Below are 23,358 nucleotides of genomic sequence, written 5' to 3'. Positions count from 1 at the left end.
CAACAAACCCCTGCACGAGTATGTGGTAGACCATAGCGTAGGAAGTGGGAACTCCACAAGTGCTTTACCACTGAAGCCACTGTGGATGCAGCAGATACATCCTTGGTGGCCTTTAATTATGGGCTGTGGCAGTTCTCACTTACACTATGGATAAACACTTAAATGTGTAAATGCCCTGAAGTGGAGGGAAGTCAGTATCCCCCAAAAGGTTTTGACTTCTGCCACACATTTGTGGATCTGACTGATAACTCATCTAAGACAGTGGTATGACTGTCACTAGCATTCAGTAGACTCACTGTGTTGCTGTTAAGGCCAATCCACACAGGCTCCCCGAGTCTTACGATTTGTAACCACACGTAAGATTCAGCATAAGGATCCAAGACACTGGCCAGTTCTGCAGACTGGTCCCTGCACTCCTTCTCTGCTTTTTCCCAGCTCATTTTCTCCTTGATGACTACATAGCGGTCATCACCATAGTTGTGAAAGCCAAGCACTGGAGCTGTGGGTTGGGAGTTGTGCACTTTGGGGTCTGTAACAAGAAAATAAAAAACCAAAAGGAAAGTCAAACTTTATATTGCCTCAGACATACAACACTAAGAGAAAATCTAATTACTGGAGTAGTCAAACAACTAAGAGAGACTGCAATAACAAATTAGGTATGTCCAAACTATCGCTGCAGTGATGAATGTCACATTTTCATGTACTGTGACAAAATTTTCTAATACTTGTCAGAATTATTTTTTAGCATAAAGATCTGTATCGTCTCCAGGAACGCACTTTGTAAGCACCAGACCTACCCAAAGCATATTGTACCAATGTAGGCATTAAAGGGAACAATTCCTTCACTTTTTCCAGTATATAGTAGCAATTTCCATTATATAGTAGCATTCTGATAAGGAACAGGAATAAATACACTGTGAGCAAGCAGAGGGATATAACTGCTGCTGCTGTTGAAATTGCCTGAGAAAGAATGTAAGGGAAATCAAGCTGGGCAGTTTTACAAAATAAAGAAGTAGCAGTGCTTTTAGTATAACAGTAGAATTCCAGTTTTGAATAATTTACCCATATAAAGACAAAGCACTTGCCCACACGATTGCCAAAAGCAGTAAAATACATGATGATCCATAGATTTTTTTTTAATTTACAGGTCTAGTCCTTAAAATACGAAAGGTTACAGGATTTTCTCAGAAAGAAATAAAAAAAAAGTGTGAGTATTTTGTTAAAAGGTCCATAGTGCATGTGATACTCTCATTAATTCCAGTTAAACTAGGGTGGAATTACAGGAAAGTCACTCTGAACATGAGTTTGAAATAACCACAATAAATCACCTGTACTAGAAAGCAGTAAAAGGAAACTCACCAGAATTTTTCTGGCATATGTAACTTTTGCTTGTTTTACATCCTTCATCTTTCCATTTCCCTGCCTGTTCAATAGGGTTCTTCATCATAAAGACACAATCATCCTACAAGACAAATGAGATTAACAAGAAAAACGTGTGGACAGGTAGGAAACATTCAGGATTCAGAGACTCGCCTATCTAATGCAGGTACATACAGATGAATAAGATGAAGGTCAGATATATGCATATATGGACTCATGCAAGCAATGGTCAGGCACAGTAATGTCACAACAAGCATTTGCAACTCAGCCCTAGAAAATTTTGCATTTGGATGATGAAGGGAGTTGCAAAGCACAGCACAGAGGCAGGAAGAAGTGTCTGGGACTATCTGTGCATACATACCCTCTGTGCATGACTGTGTATGTGTGTGCATGTGTGCAGGTAGATATGTGTGTACTAGGTGTGGACCACAGATTTGCTGCTGTGTTCCTGGAGGTTTCAGGGAATCTCTCCTCAGCACTGAAGCTTGCCTGGAGAGCTGAATTCCTCTTCCTGCCCCAGTTCAGCACTGGGAACCAAAGTGGTCACCACAGTGCTGTAATGTAGAGGTGGTTTGTCAGAAACAACATTTTGTGGGGGACACCTCCTGAAACCCTTACCACTGCACTTTGTACCTTCCTCATTTTCCACCCACAGCATGAGAAGTTGCTGCTTGGCTTCTGCAGCAGGAGACAGCAGCTTTCCACACCTCACATCAGTATAGCCTCATGCTACTTCTAAACCCCATCAGGGCACTAGCCCATGTCTTGTCTGCAAGTGAAGAAAGTTGTGGAACAATTTCTGGAGGGGAATGGTCACAGCCTTCTGCAGAAATTCAGCAGTGCAACTTTCTGCAGCCTTCTGTATGCGTGAGATGGGAAAGTCCTGGAGATCCTAAAATCCAGCTCGAGCCCAATGGCAGCAGAAGTTGGACCTCATAGAACTTTTTTCCACTTTAGCTGAACTTGAAGCAATTGTGTTATGAAACAAAGAGATCCTTGGTAAAGCTATCACAGGATTACAGAAATAATATTCTTGGACAGTATTCTACATTAGCCATTTTACAATTACCAAATAATGCTCTTACAGTTGCAAGACAAGTTTTATCTTACAATTAAACACAAAAAGATATAGCCATGCCAGAAGTTTCAAAGAATATAGATGGAATCTTTAAGAAGGAAGATTAGAGGAGGATACAAATCAGAGAGGAAGAGCCACTCTCCCTCTTTTGAGGATTATCTTACCAAATTCAGTGCCAAGAAATGTCAATATACACAGTTATCTGAGTATTTTTAACAAATCTAAATAACATTCACTGCATCCCAAAATTATATAGTTTATGCTATTATTTATTTGAATCTCCTGATGAGTCATGGTAAAGTGAGAGAACTTGCTCACTTGTCTGTGTTTTGCATAATACTTTCAAACCTTTGTCTGGGTTCATATAGAACCACGACAAAACACAGAAGTTGAAAAAAAAGTGTGTAGATAGATCTCCCACATGGTCACTCTGCTTTTATAAAGCAACAAGATTACTAAAAGTCTTCACAAAGGGAAAAAAACCACCAGAAAATATCATAGTAGCTACATACATTTTAGCCATCTACCAAAGTTATAATGTTTAAGTGATAAAATGGATGTTTACCATACTATAATAACTTCGGGAACCTTTTGCCCAATTTGTATAATCCACTGGACTTCCGTCTGTCCATAAGTACGTGTGCTCCTGATTTATGTCATTCAGTCCAATCCAAGCATCAGTAGCAGCTTCTTTTAAGAGGGACATGAGGAAAGCTGAAGGAAAAAAAGAAATATTACATAAGGAAGGAAACTGAACCCTCTCCAACACTGCAGACTTTAAAGTGCCTGGAATCAGGATGATGAGTTTTGGTTCTTTCTTTGTAATAAGGTGTCAGTCTTATGATAACAATAAAATTAATAGATGATCATTCAACTGATATTAAAATCAGAAAAAGTCTTTACAAACTCAATGATGGTCAAATTTTTAATAAAATGCAAATTTATGTGTATACTCTTTCATGTTGTTCATCATCTGAGGAAGCATGGAAAATGTTTTAATGCATTACAGAAATTGATAAGAGTACATAAACTTTGGCACATAGAAAATGAGTCTATAGACTCTGTATTCCCTTCTCTTTTTTTGGTAATTTCTTTGTTAACCGGGCTTAAAATTTCATTTCTAAACAGGCATGACACAAATAAAACTACTTAATGCCAAAGTACGTATGAACTGTGATCCCAGCTTTGTAGAATACCAGATACTCTTTCTCTTAGTTCCTGCTTAAACTGACTTTCCACTAAAATGATGTCCTTTCTCTGCTACAGAAAAAAAAAGTATAAACCACTATCACTGATTAAGGTATCTGGGAGATGATTTGTGTGTGACCCTCAGGACCTGAGGCAGTGCAACTCCCAAGGAAACATGAGACCTCCTAAAAAGCCTGCAAGATGATGAACAAGACTAGCAGGCTGAAGTCCAGCAGAGCAAGGGGAATAGGGGGAAGCTGGGACTCTGGCACTGGAGTCCTCTGCTGCCTGAGGATGTGTCCTCCACTGACACCTACAGTATTTGGCTCAGCAGTTGGGTGCATGGTGATTTGATTTTGGGTATTACTCCCTTTGTGTACTATTTTTACATAGAATCTTAGAATGGCCTAGGTTGGAAGGGACCTCAAAGATTATCTGCTTCCTTAAAACAAAAGAAAATGTGGACATTTTATTATAAGACAAGCCCCAAATGTAAAATTTTAATATTTGAACACTACATCCTATATTAACCCCAAAACTCTGATGTTCAAAGTTAATCAAGACACTAAAACCTATGCATTTTTTTCCAAAGACTCAATTTCTCATTCAACATAACTTTATATTAATATCAAATCAATAATAGCATATATTGCAGAAGCTACAACATCTGTTTTAATCTTTTTATCATGGTGTCTCATTCAGTATCAAAACATTGGTACTTTATACCTTGCACTTCTTTTTTTGATATAGTAGCCAGGTTTCCTCCAAAATCAATGCAATTGTTCCGTGCAGCATGCCATGTCAATGTGTCATTTTCATTAAGGCCAAATACTTTAAAACACTGAAAAAGAGAAGTGTGCCAATTCTGTAAATGGAGGATGTTTTTATTTCTGGTGAAAGCACCTTTGTTTGTAACAAACAAGATAAGCCAAACATTTAAAGTAAAAAGGGAAATTAGCTGATTTAAGAGTACTTTCTAGTTTGTCTTTAGGTTTTAGTGATAGAGAAGATCTATACTAGAAAATTAGTATAAAGGCCAATATTTTAGCATACACTTAGAAGAAAGAATATGTCAGTCTATTGGTCTCAGCAGAAACTGCATTAATCTTCTGAGCACAATTCTGAGGTGTAAATTTGTGAGAGAAATGCTGAAGAAGACAAGGATAAGATATGTTATTTAATCAAAATATCTCTGTTCCTGTTGCCCTGTCTGTCAAATCAGGTTTGGTTCTCCCAGTATAATCACAGAAAGACAATGGTTTTGATATTATAAAGAAAACCATAATTTACCATTTTTTGTAATACAATCTTATGAGATTTAACTAAGACATCATCAGACAGCTTTGTAAAGTCAAGCAATGTAAATGTGCTAACTAAAGCATGTAATAGAAAAGTTTAAAGCATGTAATAGAAAAGTTTAAAGCATGTAATAGAAAAGTTAAGCAGGCAATTTGGGGAAAAGTTGAGCAAAAAAGGAAGGTAGTGTCGTGATTGTCAGAAGCAGTGAATAAACACTTGGGAAGGAGTCAAGGGAGGAGCCTTTGAAAGGTCCTCTTCCAGGATGTGAGGAAGACAGAGACGTTTTAGCTTTACAGAGAACCACAAAATTGAATATGCTGAGTTTGTGACTGCGGAAGTAAAAAGGAGACAACAGCCAGTGGATCTCAAACAAAGGATCTCTATCAAACTGAAATATTTTGGCTTAGCCAAAGGAAAGACAGAGCTAGACAAAGTAATGCAAGTGAGAATTATCTTCATTGTTAGGTGTATTCTAGTATATTCTAGTACTAGTATTGTAGTGTACACTGTTGTTTTCTACCTTTTATAGCTTCACTGATAAAAATCTATGGATGTTTAATAGGTACAGTCTCTTATCCTGAAGTTTTGTCTTTTGAGAAGGCTTGGAGTGATGGTACATAGTAAAGTGCAGTGAATCTTATAACTGCATTACTTAAAAACCTTAACAGGCGTTTCGTTAGGAAAAAAAGAAGACAAATTTGCTCAAGGAAAGGTGTCTTAATGGAGAGCAAGTGCATAATAGGCAAGGGATAAGCAGACTTCCACGCAATATGTGAGAGCCAGATAACCTCAGCACAGTAAACAAGATCATACAACAGCTCCATACAAGGAAGGTTGTTCAGCCATCTTTGGCAACATAAAACATTAGCAAAAAAGTAAGATGAAGCTTTCTTCTTGTATGTCTCATGTCCTCCCTCATAACTGCTGTGATCCCAATAGCAGCTTATAATTCATGGTTTAGGATTTGTATTTTAAAAAAAATCCTGCTTCAACCAAAAAACTCATCGTTTTTATTCCACTTTTTTAAAAATACAGTATATTGACATTTCATACTCCACCTTGTTATCAAAGAGAAGCCAGTCATCCAGGCACCCACCCCTCGGTGGTGGTGAAGTGGGAGCAACAGTTGGACGAACAGTGTTGTTAAGCCTTTCACAGATGAATAACTCAACACTCCCACAGTTGAGATCATTCCATGTACCTGCAAGCAGATTGGAATTAAAACAAATGAACAAACAAACAAAAGACAAAATATAACTGAGACTGAGATAAAAGTGCCCTTTCCTAGAGAAAATCTATCATAGGAAGTAGAACTGATTACAGTATTTGTATTTCTCTCCCCCAGAAATAATAATATATAATTTTTATGTCTCTCTCTTAGAAATGTTCGGGTTTCCAGCAAAATTCTGAATATGAATAATTTCTTTAAACCCAGAAATATTTCAATATTGCAAAACCTTAGCACTGTCAAAGGGCTGTTTTAGTTCAAATGCTTAATTCTCCAAGTTCTGTAAGATCTCTAGAATCACTCTACCTATACAAGGCACTCAGTCCTTGTTGCCTTGCTACCTGAGGTTCTCATAGTCTTATAGTTTTCTGAGTACCTTTTGAGGAAAAACAATACTGAATCTGCAAATGGCCTGACGTTTACCTGATCTGTTCACATCGAAATTTTCTGACAAAACTAGGAATCAAATCGCAGATGTAAACCAATGTGTTAGCTACATGGAATTCATTTTTTTTTAAAGTGCATAAATGAAAGAAGAGAATAGAATTTATTTTCCTTTGCTTTTTGAATACTCTATGCAACATCAGTGTGCTCAGTATTATAACTCTCCCAGCCTTGCCTGTGCAGCCCTCCCAAGCCTTGTCATACCCTGCAGATTAAATGCTGCTACACTATACACACCTGTATGGGTATACATGACCACACAGTTCTCATCATTATTTGCAAAATTGGGTTCATTTGGAGCCCAGGCAACATAATTCACTGGGGTTCCATCCATCCACCTGAAAGAAGTAATTTGAGGAAATAATAATTCTTAGTTGAATTAGTTAATATTTCTTTGCAAAGCAAGTACTTGAGCTTTGTATTTTAAATTTCCTGTATCCTAGCTTACAGACACATGTTGTTCCCTGCTACAAGAAAACCAAGACCTTTCACTGGAATTATTAAAAAAATATCTTTATATCAACTCTCTCCCTGTCTAGGTCTAACTAATCATCTTAACTGGTTGTTCCAGCCTTTCCTTGTCTGAACTTTGAGAGTGTGCAGGAAATGCACCAGTCTAGCACTCAACTTGGCTTTATCTGGAGCACAGAAAAGGACAACTGAGACTATTTTATCGATTTCCTGGATATAAAAGCAATAATATAAGAACTTGTAGGGTAACAAAAAGTCTTGCACCAGGTACTGAGAACCACTAAGAACCATTTTATTAGGCAAAAGAAATCTTTACTATTATACATCTATTAGTTACTTGTTGGGGTTTTTTTCCAGTTATGCAAAAATAATTTCCTAGTTTGGTGATTCGCAAATTTATTTTCAAAAAAGTAGCCAAGGACATGGCTGTAGACAGGTTGTGTCAGTCATTGAATTTCAATTGTCTCCTTGAGCCAACCGTGCCAAATATTCACATTATGAGTTTGACAAAATTAATTTGTTTTTACTTACCGGAATGTTTTGTCAAGGCTCACACTTAAGCCAATATAGAAGTTATTTCCCCAGTCTTTATAAAAAATCTAAAACAAACCAAAAAAATGCACAATTTTAATGATCTGTATAAAACAGATTTCAAATAAAAAAGCAAACTCTCAAAAAAATGCTGCAGTTTTATTTATACAATTGCATAATATACAATGTGCAGGGAATTACTGGAATTATGTGCCTGAACTGCAAAGTGTAAAATTTTAAATTTTCTTACATTTTTGAGTATAAATATTTATTTTTTTTTAAAGCAAAGTGAGTTGAAAAAGAAATTAAGCAAAAAGCTATGTTAAGAAAAACCTCTTAAGCAGGCTTATAAGAATATTTTTAAGAGTTTTAGGAAAGCATAGTGAGAATTTGCTGAAAGGCTACAAGTAAATGGTGGGTTTTAGTCCTTAGTCATGGAGGAGGAATGAATGGAATCAAATTCAGTTTTAACACTATGAAACTATTTTCAAAGCAGCATATTATTATTAGGTCATCCTCTTCCTACTAGAAAATATTCTGTCTTGAACCTTTTACTTAAAATATGAGATATGTTTTGACAAAAAGCTTTTATTGAATTCTGTGAAAAGAATGAGTTAGAAAGCAAAACATAATCATTAATTACAGCTTTCAGCTAAACAGAGCAAGGTCTTTGAAAGCTGTGCCCTGAGCGTATTCTTCAGAGGAAGCTGGGAATTAGTCTACACATAGCAATTTATCAAAATAATGATTATGGTAAAGCTTCTAACTAAATAAGCCCATGAAAAGATAAAAGGTGGCATTGATTCCTTTTAGGAGGGGGACTATTTTTTAATATTTCACAAGCCAGTTGAAAAAAGGTGCATCAGTTCAAGATAAAATTGTGCATATTTGAAGCAAATATGTTTCTTACATATCTCCAAAGAAAAGTTCTTTCACTTTCACTCTCAATGACAGCAAGGTCACCACCATTCTTCTTGCAAAAGTCTCTGGCTTTTTGCATAGGCATTGCTTCTCTGCTGAAATAGTATTCATTGTCCTTATAAGTTATCCAGCCATCTTCACCAACAACATATTGATTATCTGCAAATTAAAACATTAAGCAGTCTGTAGTAGAAATTAACATGAATTATATGTAAATTTATTTTTTTAATTGGCAGTATAAGACTTACGGAATGTAGAATTAGGCTCTGGTTTCAGTGGCGCTCCTGCAATATAAATCAATATCTATGTATATTATGCTTCTCAGACAACTCTCAATTAAATACATTTATACAGTAATTACCATTTTAACTTCAAGTAATCAACTTAAGGGTTATTCAGTATGCTTATTTTTGTTACAGAATTTCTCAGAGTATCTGAAAAAAAAGTGCTATACTCAGCAAGATAGCATGGTAGAGCTGATCACAAGTTAAGCTTACAGAAACTATGTCCATCTTTAGGCTGTGGCATTACACTTCCCTAGCAAGCTGCACATACATCCCAAACTTACCGGTGTATCTCATGTATTATTAGTTTTCAACAGCTTTTACTTAAATGTATAAAATGTTTCACTGTGATTGATGGCCCAGCAGATTGAGTGATCTGACCTGGAAAGGATGTTCTAATCTACCTCCAGAAGTTTGCTAAAGGAAGAAAGTTATCTTACCTTTTTTAATTTGGCAAGCATAGTCCAGCATGTGTTCACAAAATAAATCATTCCAGTTCATATTGAGGTAGCCATTAAACACGCCACATTTTTCATTTCCATCATAATTGTTTGGTTCTCCATGTGACCATTTTTCAAAATTTACCTGGAGTGGAAACATAGCTTTGTTACTATTTTGCTTTTAAAATGAAACAGTTGTCTTGTATCACCCTGTTAAAGAAGAATATACTTCCTTTCGATTTCATAGTCCATCTTATTCTTCAATGCCAGACCTTTTAAGTGCATAAGCCTTGAATAGCAAAGGGATTCATCTGTGTGTTTATAAGCCATGTTAGTAAGCCAAGAAGTTCTTGCCCTGTTTTTTAACAGGAAAGACAACGTTTCCCTGTCGAGCTCTAGAAAGAAGTATGTTTTCTGATCCCTGGGTTGTTTATCCTGCTCAGATTTTTCAACCTAAGACAATCCATTGGTGATGCCATATGGGCTTGGACCTTGCAGATCTTGATTTACTTAAGGCAATAAAGGCAGAAAAGCCTAGTTTTTATAAGTGTAAAAAAATATTTCTTACAGCAAATGATAAATGGGAATATAGAGATTAGCACAATAGATTTGCCTAGATCAGGAGCAATATTCCATCACCTTTGGTGTTATTTCATTACTTCAAATGCCGTATTTTCATCTATTACTATGAACTACAAAGGGATTAAAACTAATTCCTAGACAAGAATTAGGTTATAAAGACTTAAGACCACTTGCAGCTTGTATAGGAAGTGTTCTGAGAGCTGCCTGTCAAGATATACATTAAAAAAAAATAGTAAAAAGAAAGCTGGAATAATAAATTATTTACTCACTGGTGAACCATCACTCCATGTAAATCCACTGTCAGAGTCCAAGCCACTTAAACCCATCCAGTATGAAAAATGAATATAATCTCTGTCTCTGAATGATTACAAATACAGACAATCAGAGCACGAATAAGAGAAGGGGCAAGTATAGTATTATATTATTTTCAGTGTTTAGAAACTTGAAGTATCATTTGAGACAGTCATATAAAGTAATCATTCAATTGTCATGTGGAGAAAAACACCCTGGCACTGCATGTAGCAGTAAGCAATGAAACACAGAACTTCATGCAAAAGGTAATAGATGTCATGAATTTACAAATACTGAGTTAAATGAAAATATATTTTAAGGTCCTGGTTCCACCAAGTAGCTTAGGTATCCAAATTCAGACACATCTGCACTCATAGGCTTGATTGAAACATTTATATAAGCACATCTATAAGTCAGGTTTTCCTTAGTCTCCAAATTTTTCCCCTTAACTAAGGTAAGAAACCAGCATGAAATATTCCCTTAATCAAGGGTACTTTCACCCACTGATCAACTACAAATGAACTAAATTCAGTTGCAACCAACTTTCATGATACTTCTCTCAGTTTCGTTTATGTTCAGGCTGCTTCAATGCATGGCACCATCTTCCCAGAGGTCTGTCAAGAAAACCCTGTTACTCACTTCTATTTACCCATTTCCTTCTGCCACTTTGAAAGGATATAAACCATCATTGTAAAATAGAAATTGATCACCAGAAATCATTTATGTCTTTCAGGAAGGTAATTTTTAATTTCCTTTTCTTACAATTAAATAATGGACCGTGCAGATACTTACAATCTAGTTATCAGGTTTTGTTCTTCTTCACTGTGGATACATGCCAGATCTCCTCCAATGGTTCTGCAAAAATCTTTTGCATCAAACCATGTTTTCATTTTCTCCCTTCCTCCCTGAAAAATCTATAAAAAGGGGTCAACTAAATACTTTCCTGGGTATTACAGATATCTAGAAACAGAAATTAAGGCTTGTATCTTTGTTCTAGTCTTCGGGTCTAGTTTTATTGCTTAATATTTAATTTTGCAACCGTAAGCCTGGGATCATCTATCAAATTTGATTATTGCGACTTTGCTTTTCCCATCACCTCAGAGCCTCTGTGGCTCCAAACTTCAGATCGACACACATACTGCTTTGTCCAGCACTTCCCAGCCACACCACCTGTGGCTTGCTGGAGAGATGTTACCACAGACTGGGTAAAATCAACCTTCCATGGATACACAGAACATACTCTTATTTTAATTGACAAGTGTTTGCATTCAGAAATTAAACACCTACTTTGAAGCAGAAGCTGCTCTGAGGAATGGTTTGCCATCCCTCTGGGCAGAGCAGAAGATGGGACATCGTTGGAGGAGGAGGAGGGGGAGTCACTCCCTCCACCAGCTGCTTGCAGAGAAACATGTTTTTTTCTTCACAGTTCACAATATCCCATAATCCAGCTGAAGTTCCTGTTGTCATGGCCACGCAGCCTGACTCACCTCCTTCATGAAACATAAAATTGTTAAATCTTATCGATGACTGCATCTTTTCAAAGTATATGCTGCTTACTTAAGAGTAACCCGTTCTCACTGTGTTTGGATATCAACAGGTCACAATAGCTCATGTGCATTTCTATTAAATCATAAAAAGAAATTTTAGCAAATACCTGTCACATTATACTAGGAATCACTTAAGAAAACCATCAAACAATAAAGAATGCATGGTACCAAAAGACATATGCAGTCCCAGGTGACCTTCTCGAAGGAGTTACCAGAACCTCTGATTTAATCCCCTTAGCAAAAATGGAAAGTTGAATTGTCCTTTTGTTTGCTTTATGCCAGAAGAGTTTCTAAACAATTTTTTTAGCTTTTAAGTCCCCACTTTTTGGTTCCTCAGTGCAGAAACTCAGGGGCCCCCATGGCACATACCAGGCATTCCCACGTTCCAGTGAGTGAAGGTGACTGGATCCCCACTGGCCCACCTGAATGTCCCCTGCTCCTCCATGTCTGAAAGACCAATCCAGAAGTATTTTGCTGGATTGAATCCAGTTATGGAAGTCAGAAAAGCTTGTTCATATCTGTGAAGAGTAAGTACCAAAATGATGTATCACATTTTATCATAATTTGTCATTTCTTTAAACACTTCATTGTAGCAAATTTGGTAAAGTTAAGGTTATTTTTCACTTCATATTCTTCGTATGAAACGAAGCAAGGGTAATCATCTTACTTTTACAGTTCTAATTATCATACAAAATAATTTTTATTTTACTTTTTGTTAATGTAAATCATGTTTAGAATGATTCTATTCCCCTTTTGTACTGCACAATGAACAATACAAGCCCCACAATATTGTATTAATGCATATGTGTTACTCATTCTGCATAATGAGCTCCTATGCTTTTATTCTAAAAAGGGCAAGGTTCCAAACCTGCTTGTTGAAAAAAAAAAAAAAAAACAAAAAAAAAAAAACCCCACACCAAACCCCTAGAATCTAGAAGAAATAGTTCCATGCTTATCTGTTTATTTTTAGTTCAAAAAGTTTTAAAAGAATCTGTCAATCTGGGGTTGTTGTGGGGGTGATCCAGTTTTTTAATGCATGAAGGCAACAAGAGTATAAGTGAGTAGTAGCTCTGGCCTGAATGTTTTCATGACCTACAAGCCCCTGATCTATAGTGCAATACTTCATCAGTTCTTCCATAAATTGTCCTGCAAAAAGAGTGGTGTCGCATTAGACAGACACTGTGAATAAGGAGAAATTTCTCTTCCCTTCCATCCTGGTTACACACATTAAAGGTCAAGAATTGTGTTTCCATACCTGTCTCTCACAGTAGCGAGGGAACCTTTGTTTTCTTCACAGATTTTTTTTGCATCTGAAAATGTTGCGGGTAACTGCCCCACGGAGTAACAGTAAAAGCCGTGTTTCATCCAGCCCTGTCAGTGTCAACAGCAGAGATGTACAGAGGAGCTGTCAGATTGCACGGCTTTGTGCACCTCCAAAAGCCACAAACTCCAATTACCACACCCAAAGTCAAAACTGCTCTCAGGAACCACGGGAAGAAACCAAGAGGATAATCAAGCACAGCTTTTGTAACCATAACTCTTGTAAAAGAACACACAAGAGGTCTTTGCAAACAGTGAGCCGTGGGATTGCCTTTAGGTTGGCAACCACAGTCACAGACACTTTGCAGCTCCCTGTGAAAAGCTTGCTCTGGCTTCTCATTGCTTAAGAATAGCTGTTGCAAGAGGATACAAACAATCTGCAAAACAGTGGACTCAAGTATTCCTCATTCCTGTGGAAGACTGATTGATCTGAGAAGGCTGCGTGCAACCCATGACCAGTGAGTTATAGCCTGAATAAGTACTGACATGCTTTGCAGAGAGTTGCTTTTATGGGTACAGTGACCAGTTCTGCAGTAGGAGAGAGATGAGTCAAGTACTCTTGTAAGGAAATAAAAAGGTCTATCGACATTTCAGTTAAATAAAGAAAAAAGTTCCCCTTTAGTTTAAAAAGTATCAATACATAGGAAATTAACAGTTTTTAATGCCCCACCAAGAACAAAAGTCAAAATAATTTGCTTCTATGTTAATTATGATCATGGGAATGAAAGTCATATGCAGCACCTTCTGCTGCATTTGTTTGACACTCACTTTCTGGCAGCCTGGGTAACTAATCTCGACTTCCCCTGATTCTTCAGCCAAGGGTTTCCTTTTACAGATGTAGCCAAATTTCATTTCACAGGCACTGTCAGCCCAGGATCCATCCTGAGTATGGTAAGAATAAACAACAGAGAGAAGTGAAACCTAAAGAAAATTCAGATCCAACAAGAACATTCACCATCCTCAGAAAGAACCCTTCTCTTTTCATATGTCTGAGACTGTTTCAACTCTCTTCCTTGCCTTGCTTTTTCTCCAGAATTGCCCCATAAAGACAGTGAGGGTTACATTTCCTCAGAGCTGTGAAAATGAAGGCTGGATGTATTAAAGATTCAGTGGCTGATGAGAGCAGGAAGGAAACATGCTGTTCCGCTCTCTGGTATAATAGATACCAGCAAAGTATCTATTATATTCATATAACCAGATGATAATAGCAAGGAAATGCTGGATAAACTAAATATAAAATATAAAAAAAGTATTTTTCCACTGCATTACATGTCTTTTTATGCTGAGTCTAAAACAAGATAGATCTTTTTTTTCAGCTCTAAAAATATATTTTAGTTATTTTGGAGGAAAAATGAGGAAGTCCCTGCTCCAATAATCTATGCCACTATGATTAGTCATGTTAAACGTGGATGATGAGTTATTTCAACCAATTTCAGATGGAAACTGTTGCAGAGAAGACCAAGTCTCCATGCAGTGAACTGCTTCTGGTGCTCCATCATACACCTTCCTAGATCTGGTCTCCAGTCTCCCTCCAAACTAAGATATCTTGAATTAAACCAAGTTTATAAATACTTTTAAAACCATCATCCTTTTTGTTTTGTTTTGGTTTTAATCATGGATGTTTTCCTTTTAGGAGGGCTCAAAGGACAGAAGAAAGTATAAGAGTGGGGGAGGGATTTTTACCTCTCCCTTCATATGGATGCAATCTGCCTTATTCCATGTGTGAGCTGGCTCTCCGTGATGCCATTTGGTATAAGTCACAGGTGTGCCATCACTCCATTCAAAATACATTTGAACTCTGAAGTCATTTAGACCAATCCACAGCTCATCATCTGACCCTGGGAACACAAACTTAATTGTAAGTATGGGGATGTCTTAAAATGGAACAATCACATCTCACATCCATTTTTAACTGAAGAACTTTTTTTATTAAAACAAAATTAAAATTCTGGTTACAATGATTAAATGAATAATAGCAAACAGTGTAATTTCAGACCAAGAAAGAAGTGACCTGCAGGAATACTCACTGTACCCAAGCTGGGACACTGTAAAACTGTACTCTTCAACATTATGAATACTCGCGAGATCTCCATCTTCTTTTCTACAGGAAGACTGGGCTTCTTTCCAAATTTTTGGTGTTCTATAAATTCTGTAGCAATGACCTGCATAGGGCACCCATTCCCTGGGGCATTTAAAAGGCTTTAAGTCACCTAAAAAAATTGATGTCAAACAATTAATGGGCAGTCCTGTCAGTGCTTTATTTTCATCAAAAAGAAAATGATCTATACTGACATGAATTTGAAATACTGGAGCACATACTGGAGGAGAGAAGCCAAAGTCTGAGGGTTACAGAACAAATTTTCTCTCCCAGTTGTGCTGGGAGCTACCAAAAAAACCCTTTTTAACAGGATTAAATAAGTACTGAGTAATTTGGCATGCAAACCTGAAGGGCACAAATCCATTTTAAATCCCAGTGAGGCTATGGGTACAGCCATGTGTAATGGCCTCTTTGCCTACTCAGGAACTCTATCTTGTTGAATATGTAGATTTTGTATATTTTTTCCCTCTAGAAACACCAGGGGCTCAGGAGCTCCTGCACAACCCAAATAACATATAAATGAGTCCAGACACATTTATGCTATACCAGACATGTCAGAAATCCCAGCTGCACAGAAATGCTGCACACTTTTTTCAGCACTTCTTTCTTGGAGTGAATTTAGTATGCTCAGCCACCTTCCACTGCTGGGAAAGTTCACATGATCTGCACCTACACAGTAAACTGAAGAGGGAAGGATACGTGCACAACACTGATGTGTGATCAGCCACTTGGTTGAATGCTCCCTGAACATGGTTTTGAGCTGGGCAAATTTGTATTCCCCTAAACAACATCCAGCCTTGGTTAACACGGGTCAGAAATCATTCCAAGTGTGTCCAGAATGTACAGGATATGTAAGGGCCATGCATCCCCCTGATTTTTTCCTGGATAGAATAAAAAGCACCAGAGACAGAGGGAGAGCATTAACTTTGGCTCACATCTTTTAGCAGAACATATCTTGGAAGTATTTTTTAGAGCATAGAATATTCCTCAGTATTTCACGGTCTGGATAATACGACTAAACAACTAATCCTGCCTTCTTTAGTACTCTGGGATCTTTTCAAAATGATGAACAACCTTTTGGCATCTGTGATCCTTTTGTTTTAACAATATGTAGTCACTTCATATACGGCATCCTCCCAGTATTTCTCACTGACTGTAAAAATAGCCTTAGTTTTTGACCAACATACCTGGGACGACAGTGGAAGGATACAAGGAGTTGTTTCTCTTTTGGCAGATATATCCCAGTTTCCGATCACACACCTGGTTTTCCCATTTGCCATTCCTACCTTGGAAGGTCCCACATATTTTTCCAGATTCCACAGAGGGGTTTCCTTTAAAAAAAAAGGTACAGAATCCTTCTGTTTACACTGAAAATTTTCACTTTTTAACAGGAGGGAATGTACAAAGCCACTGGAGTATTAATCTTTAGAGTAATAATTTCCAAGAGACGTGACAAGGGAGCATCACTGGGATGGCCAAGAGGGCTGACACTTCAAACGTGAGACATGCCCCTCTTCTCTTATACACTGCTGAAAAAGAAATTCTGTGTATTTGAAGAACAGCAGCATGTAGAAAAAAAAAAGTTTTATAAAAGTTTATCTAATACACAATTCCTTATGGAGTGATAGTATTGCAAACAACTCTAGATCCTTTACTGTTGAATACTGGACGTGAAATGTGTATTAAATTCCACAAGCGTGCTCGCCCTTTCAATTTCCTTGCAGTCACAACTGCTATTATAAAAACAGGAAACATAACAACATGCAAAATGGTGATTTAGGTCCTAAGAAAAGAGTGGAAACTTTCTAAGATAAAGTACAACAAATAAATGTCATAAACATTAGCTGAGAACAATATAAAATATGTTTTGTTGTTTCTCTTTATTTATTTCCTCTCTTCTTTACATTCTGTTTATATCATTTGTCATGAGGTGTTTTTATTTGAATTGAATAACGTGCCTGATGAGAAAATTGGGGATGGAAAAACTAGAATTAGGTATATTTATTTTCAACTGTTTTTTTGGATAAGCTGTTTTTTCTGGGAAATTCAGAATTAATAACAACCTATCTCTGGTATGACCCCTATTACTGTAATATCCTACCTTTCCCATAATTCCTCATAACCTGTCAAAATTCTGTGAAACCAAAGAAATTAGGTAACAAGAATTTGGTGGAGAAGAGGGGAAGAGAGGAGAGGGAAGAGAGAGGAAGGGAGAGAAAGAGAAATTTTGGCCCAGAAGCTGCTCATCGTTTAATAACAGTGCAATTACCTGGAGCCCAGTTCAGGTATCTGAAAGGAGTTCCCCCAGTCCACCGCCAGCCACTGTCAAGAGCACTGTAAAGACCAGTCCAGAGCTTTGTATTGACACCCAGGTCACTAGTGATCCCTAAACACCCAAAAGAAACAATCAGTCAAGTTACTCAGTGCCTCAGGTTTTGTAAGCTACTCAAGAAAACTGAAAATTGTATTTTAAAGCCTGAGGGCTAAAGTGTCATAGGAGGTATCTTTTTTTTTGCAATATAGATTAGATTATTTCCATTATTTTAATATCTTTTTGTGAGAAAGGGACAAGCTCTTTTAAGAATGTCACTGAGACCTATTTTCATAAGTCAAATATAAATATCCATGTTAAAGCTCTTGGAGCTGGCCTACATTTTAAACAATGTATTATTTTTAATTTTTTTTTTTTTTTTTTTTTTACTTTACCTAATAAATACATTTCTTCACGAAGGTCTGTGATACTTAATAGTTCTGCATTCTGCTGCTGGCAGCTTTTTCTTGCTTGGTGCCATGTCAAAAGTGACTCTGAGTTTATCTGATAGTGGGTTTCTGTCACAGGATTTGTTTTCCAAAGATTTCTGTAGGTGATGTCTATAAAAAATGATAGCAGTGATTTGACAAGATAATCATATTTGCTAACTCAGAAAATAAAATCTTTTTTGCAGACTAAAACCATATAACTGTATGATTGGGAAATTTTAATATATATTTTTCCCCACTTAAATATACTTTATCTGTTAAATATTAATAGTGTATTAATCACATAAGGACTTATTTCACCTTACAAACCTTAATTTTTCTACACTGACCTTGTTCCTTTTTTTTATATATAACTTATCTACTTTCAGCCCACATTAATCCTCCCACTGATATATTCTACCTGTACTCAAGTATTTCTCTATTCACCATATAGAAATCTTGGTCTCTACACCTATTTCTTAGCTTCAAACTCTCTTTCTGCTCTCCCAGAACTGCCAACATGACAGAAATTATCATGTCCAAACAATCAGGCATGAAATGAGGATGAAGGGGTAGGGAATTTGTGCTGGGGTTATTGGAAAGCTGTGTTGGATGATTTGTAAGTGTATGGAGCACTGGAGCATTGAAAGCACGTGAAAGTCACTGCCTGTGTCCTGCACCCTTTCATTCACTACAGCTCTCTGTTCTCTCCTCCATCCTATGTCTCACCTTCCTCATCCATTGCACTTCTTTCTGCCTTTCATTTGTTCTTTCTTCTCAGCTACTCCTAGGGATTTCCTCTTCCTTTTTCATCAGCCCCAGTCACCACCCTAAGAGTATTCCCCATATGTAGCAGTCCTGGGAGCACCATAGGGCAGTGAGAATGAAGTGCTGATACTGCACTCATTGTTGCATACCTCACCAGTGAACTAGGCTAGATAGAATTCTGCTTGCTGTCTGATGCTCCTTCCACACCCCAAGAGAAGATTTTGACCATGTCAATGGATGAAACTTTTGCTTAACATCTTTCCTGAAATTTTCATAAATTACCTTTTTGTGGACAATATCCAAACAAGTGCTCCTTATCAAAATCTGAAGAAGTTGCACACCAGAGATAGCTTGCATCATCACTCAGAGGGATACACTCAGCGTACCATTTACCCTTGACCTTAAAAGGGAACACGCAAGGTGCACCAAAGGCATTTCCTCCCAGTGTATAGATATCTATGGAGAAAAGTATAGATCAGTACTTCGAGTTGGTATCAGATGTTCACCAGAGTGACACTCACAGGCAGCTCTTCATGGACACAGCTGAGTTGTGAAGAGCTAAATGTATCAGTACTTTGTTACCCCAGACCTTTACAAGGCTGTTGTGCCAATCAGATATTACTATGGCAAAGTATTCAGAATTAAAACTCTCAAACAACACTTTGTTGGGCCTAATTTTTAACTTTCTCATGTCAGTGCTTTCTGGACTACTGCGTCAGAGGTCTCTGTGACTCAGCTCCTCCCACTGCATACATACCATACTTCTGTCCTTGGATGATGTCTACATTCTTTTTTTTTTTTTTTTCCCTTGCATGGTGGAAAAGATGTTGAAAGGAGATAAGGAGATATCACAGTATTTTTATTAGCCTTCATGAGAGGGAGTTATATCTTGAATTTGCAAATGACTCTGCTAGGAAGTGACCCTGCCATCACTATGCAATCTAATTTGCTGTTATCTGTACAAAATTATGATAAACTTCATTCCTGGTGGAACAGTTAGGGTACAACAAAAATTTAATCCCTTGTTATTTCCCAACCTACCAGTGTCACAACAGAAAGGAGTTTGATCACTTGAACCTTGATGTCCCCTCTACGTAGCCCAAGATCCATAAAAATGGAGGAAATGGAGATCTGACTCTCCAGTGGTTTTTTGTCAGAGTACTAAGTCTTATTGCATCCTAAACTATTAGGCACTGTTTTTCCTTTTGCTTTTTGCTACTTTTTCTTTTTACTAGGCATGGGAAACATTAGTTAAATATTGTTAATGGTGAATTACATCTATGTTAACTAGAAATTAACTTCTTAGAGATAGCACGGGGTCAAATCAAGTAGTAGCAAAAATAAAAAGTAATACAACACAATCATCTCTTCTACAAATTGATCAAAGATGTTTTGAAACAGTCATAAATTTCTTTTTGCTGTTGCTGTACAAACAAAATTCCCATTCTTCCTTATGATTACGTCATAGGCCTTTGTAATTTTATTCCATCATTTGAAAAAACTACACTTAACAAGTAATGCAGAAATGTGTACAGTTGTATTTGCCAAAAAGTAAATGCAGAAATGTGTACAGTTGTATTTGCCAAAAAGTATCCAGTTGTATTTGCCTTCATTTCTACACCATACTTGTATCTATCTCATCTACTGATGACCCTGTAAAAAAATGGAGCTGTCAAGCAGATAGTGGAATGCTTTGTAGATAGGGGCAGTCAGGTTACCTAAAAATAGAAATGAATTTTCAGTACTCACCCTCATAGCGCTGAGAGCATATGCTGTCTGCAGTTCCGTAGATTTTCCACCTACTCCCTTTGCCTGATCCTTTGGACAGCCTGATTTTCTTCCCCTTCCCTTTGCCATAGTTGAAAAATAAATCCTTGCCATAGCTTGCAACTGTCTCATTTCTACATTCCCACCACTGGAGTTCATTTGTCCTGTTACAGGATTCCAAGGTGATGGCAGCCTCGTCGTCCTTTGAGAACACTCCCAGGCACAGCTTGAGGGCCATGCTCAGCAGCTGTGTGCCAGAGACCCACCTGAACTTCTGAAACTCATCGTGCTCATCGCAGGTGGTAGTTATGACTGAGCTGGAGTTCTGCGCTTGGGCACAGAGCTTGCTGTCTTCATTATAGATCAAAAATATTCCACTACCTATAAAATAAAATGATAATGAAAACATCTGAAGAGAGCTTTCTTAGGAGATAAAGTCAGCTACCATCTAAGTGGCACTCTGCTACCAAAAAAAAAATAAATATATACTTCATGGAGAAATAAATCAAGGGAGGTTAATCATCAATGGGAAGGATATTGATGAAAATATTCTTAATATGAAAACAATACAGAAGCTCTTTCAAATACAGCTCTTTCAAGAAAAATTGCTCTTCTTCACATTCTTCCTTAAAGCACAGTGGTATCAAAATGCATATCAAAAATGACCTTTATTAAATTTCATAACTTCTTCAAAGTTTCACCACAGCATATTAAATAGGCCTTAATTCTTTAAGTAAAAGGACTTTTTTCTTTAAAGCTATTAAAAATCATTTACATAACTCAAAATTAAACCATTTTTATATTAGGGCCAGAATGACAAAGAAGCTTTCAGCTCATCAAGAAAATGGAGTATTTTTCATTTTTGTTTAATTATCTTGGAAATTTTTGGCAGCTGTGCAAAAAGTCATTTCTTCACGGAGTTTTATTTGTAAGTTTCTCGGGAGGGAACCCACAACTTGCTGTGTCATCAGTTCTGAGCACAGTTAAGCTAAGTAAATATCCTAAGTGCCATTAATAGCTATACTTAGAAATAGAAGTGTGAGACACTGCAGAACAGGGCTTTGTTTCTTGAGACCAGCTTCAAAAAAAGGGCTACAACTTTAGCCTTCTCCAAATCTTGACTATTTTTGCAGCTCACCTTGCATCCCTTCACTCCCTTTAAAGTGACAGGCAACATCATCCAACTCACTCTGCAGTGCCATTGAGGTTTACCCAAGGTTTCTTAATGGAATACTTAATGGGGCTTCATAACCCTTCCCATCCCAGAGCTGCCAGGGAGTGGTGTTGCTCTGAAAGTCTACAGACCAGAACAAACTAGATGGCATTTACACTGGCACAGCTCTCCTGCTGCACTGGTTCTTGAGAAGGTTTGCAGAGGATGGGTTAGAGCCAGCTTGGTCTCACCCAAAAGCATGCACAGAAGTAATTGCCCTGTAGAGGATTAGGTCAGCACTGGCTAGTCCCTGCTGCCATTCAAGCAATAGCAGTGGACTCCCGAAGTTCTCAAGCTGGGAGCTTCCCAGGGGAAAGAACAGGAGCAGACACAGCACCATTTGTTTTCCTGTCAGCAGCAGGAGCGTGTGAAATCTGATGGACAACAGTTTTTAAGGTCCTTCCTAAAGCTGTCAGCTTGGAGACAAAATTTCAGTCTTCAGAGATGAGTATGCTGTGGTCTGTATGAGCTGTCTGTTAAAGCACGCATCAGCCAGTAGTTCTGTGCACACTGAGAGTCCACGCTCTGTACTTCTGAGCTGCTTTAGCCTCCAACAGAGTAAACTGAGATCAGCTTTTGCCTGCATTCAGCTGGCTCACTTTCAAGAATCAGCACTGCCTTGGTTATGTCCACATCTGTAGGCATATTCCTTTCACTCGTACACCACCTTGAACACTGGGTTAAGTAAAGAGAATGCCTATACAGATAACACCAAATTCCAGAGCTGAAGAAAACTATTTCAGATTATAGGCTGTGACTAGATCTAAATTCACTGTCCACCAAGAGGGACATTAAGAACACGTAAAGACAAACTTGAAAACCTCCACTCTCAGCAGAAGACCGAGACTTACCAGACGTTTGAAGAGATGTACTAATGGAGAGAAGGAAAATCAGGGTCAAGTAGACAGACATGGCCAAATATTTCAGTCTCTTCTCCTCTTCACCTCGAATTGATGCTGAAGACCAAATCACTGCCTTGCAAGAAAACCCTTCTGCACTGAAGTGGATTAACAAACCCTTTTTAAGACCCAACAGATACAGGGAAGTTCTGAGCTTCAAATAAGGAACTGTGTCATGTCACATGAGTAATTTTGAAATAATGCAATAATGAATAAACTTGTCTTTTTAAGCTAGTTTCTCTGTTGTATAAAAGTTTGCCATGGAAATATGAGAGCTAACTGATAACATTTTAGTGTGGATTTTTTAAGACATACCTTATAAGTCAAAATCATTATTTTTATAAAAAGGTGACATTAATGTCTCTTTTCCAGAAATAAATGAAAGAAGTAAAAAAGGAAAGCAAAATTTGTCTATATAAAAAAAAAAAGAAAAATATGAAAAAGCCAGAGTGCAATGCAGTACTGTGAAAAATTGGCTGGGACGCTGTGCAAATCAAGTAACTATGACATTGGAATCAGAGGGAACCAGAATTTCCCATGTCTGTAATTCCACAGAAAAGAGAAAAACTGTAGAAAATAGGATCTGTGTTCTTCGTTCTTTGGCTCCATTCCTGACTATATGCAGGAGCAATGTACCCAACTGACAGCAATGACTGAAGAAATTTGGAAAAGAAACAATACAATTGTAGGAAGAAGAGAACCTGAAACTGGAAAAGACTGGATTTTCAATTATTGCCAGTGAGGAAAACTAAACTGATAAGGAATACCGCCACATTTTTAGACCTACTGGTCTCTGATAGTTTGCACCCCCTAAACTGCATACCCTTCAGGCATTCTGACAGAATTCTGACGTTTACTTCAAAAAAGCTC

At 37.4% G+C, this 23,358-nt stretch overlaps 1 protein-coding gene across 1 annotated transcript in view; it reads right to left on the bottom strand.

Annotated features, from left to right (window-relative positions):
• The window catches only part of LOC114069799 (macrophage mannose receptor 1-like), a 30,169-nt gene extending 7,541 nt beyond the window's left edge, over positions 1-22,628 (bottom strand). The window contains exons 1-24 of the mRNA XM_027906838.1: positions 22,441-22,628; positions 20,359-20,757; positions 18,892-19,065; positions 17,809-17,973; positions 17,372-17,488; positions 16,290-16,433; positions 15,032-15,214; positions 14,688-14,842; positions 13,773-13,886; positions 12,940-13,055; positions 12,054-12,202; positions 11,425-11,627; positions 10,930-11,051; positions 10,116-10,203; positions 9,265-9,409; positions 8,789-8,824; positions 8,530-8,699; positions 7,620-7,687; positions 6,855-6,955; positions 6,004-6,146; positions 4,373-4,487; positions 3,024-3,172; positions 1,360-1,462; positions 297-529 (exon numbers count right to left, since the gene is read on the bottom strand). Coding sequence (XP_027762639.1) covers positions 297-529; positions 1,360-1,462; positions 3,024-3,172; positions 4,373-4,487; positions 6,004-6,146; positions 6,855-6,955; positions 7,620-7,687; positions 8,530-8,699; positions 8,789-8,824; positions 9,265-9,409; positions 10,116-10,203; positions 10,930-11,051; positions 11,425-11,627; positions 12,054-12,202; positions 12,940-13,055; positions 13,773-13,886; positions 14,688-14,842; positions 15,032-15,214; positions 16,290-16,433; positions 17,372-17,488; positions 17,809-17,973; positions 18,892-19,065; positions 20,359-20,757; positions 22,441-22,501 — 3,453 coding nt within the window. The 5' untranslated portion in view covers positions 22,502-22,628. The remainder of the gene's footprint in view (positions 1-296; positions 530-1,359; positions 1,463-3,023; positions 3,173-4,372; positions 4,488-6,003; positions 6,147-6,854; positions 6,956-7,619; positions 7,688-8,529; positions 8,700-8,788; positions 8,825-9,264; positions 9,410-10,115; positions 10,204-10,929; positions 11,052-11,424; positions 11,628-12,053; positions 12,203-12,939; positions 13,056-13,772; positions 13,887-14,687; positions 14,843-15,031; positions 15,215-16,289; positions 16,434-17,371; positions 17,489-17,808; positions 17,974-18,891; positions 19,066-20,358; positions 20,758-22,440) is intronic.
• Positions 22,629-23,358: the final 730 nt, after the last annotated feature.

The sequence above is a fragment of the Empidonax traillii genome, unplaced genomic scaffold (genome assembly GCF_003031625.1).
Source record: "Empidonax traillii isolate 1590-97213 ecotype Southwest subspecies unplaced genomic scaffold, ASM303162v1 scaffold1364:size121726, whole genome shotgun sequence".
In the NCBI taxonomy this organism is placed as follows: domain Eukaryota; kingdom Metazoa; phylum Chordata; class Aves; order Passeriformes; family Tyrannidae; genus Empidonax; species Empidonax traillii.
Note: the sequence above shows the minus strand (reverse complement) of the source record. Positions and strands in the feature narration are given on the sequence as shown.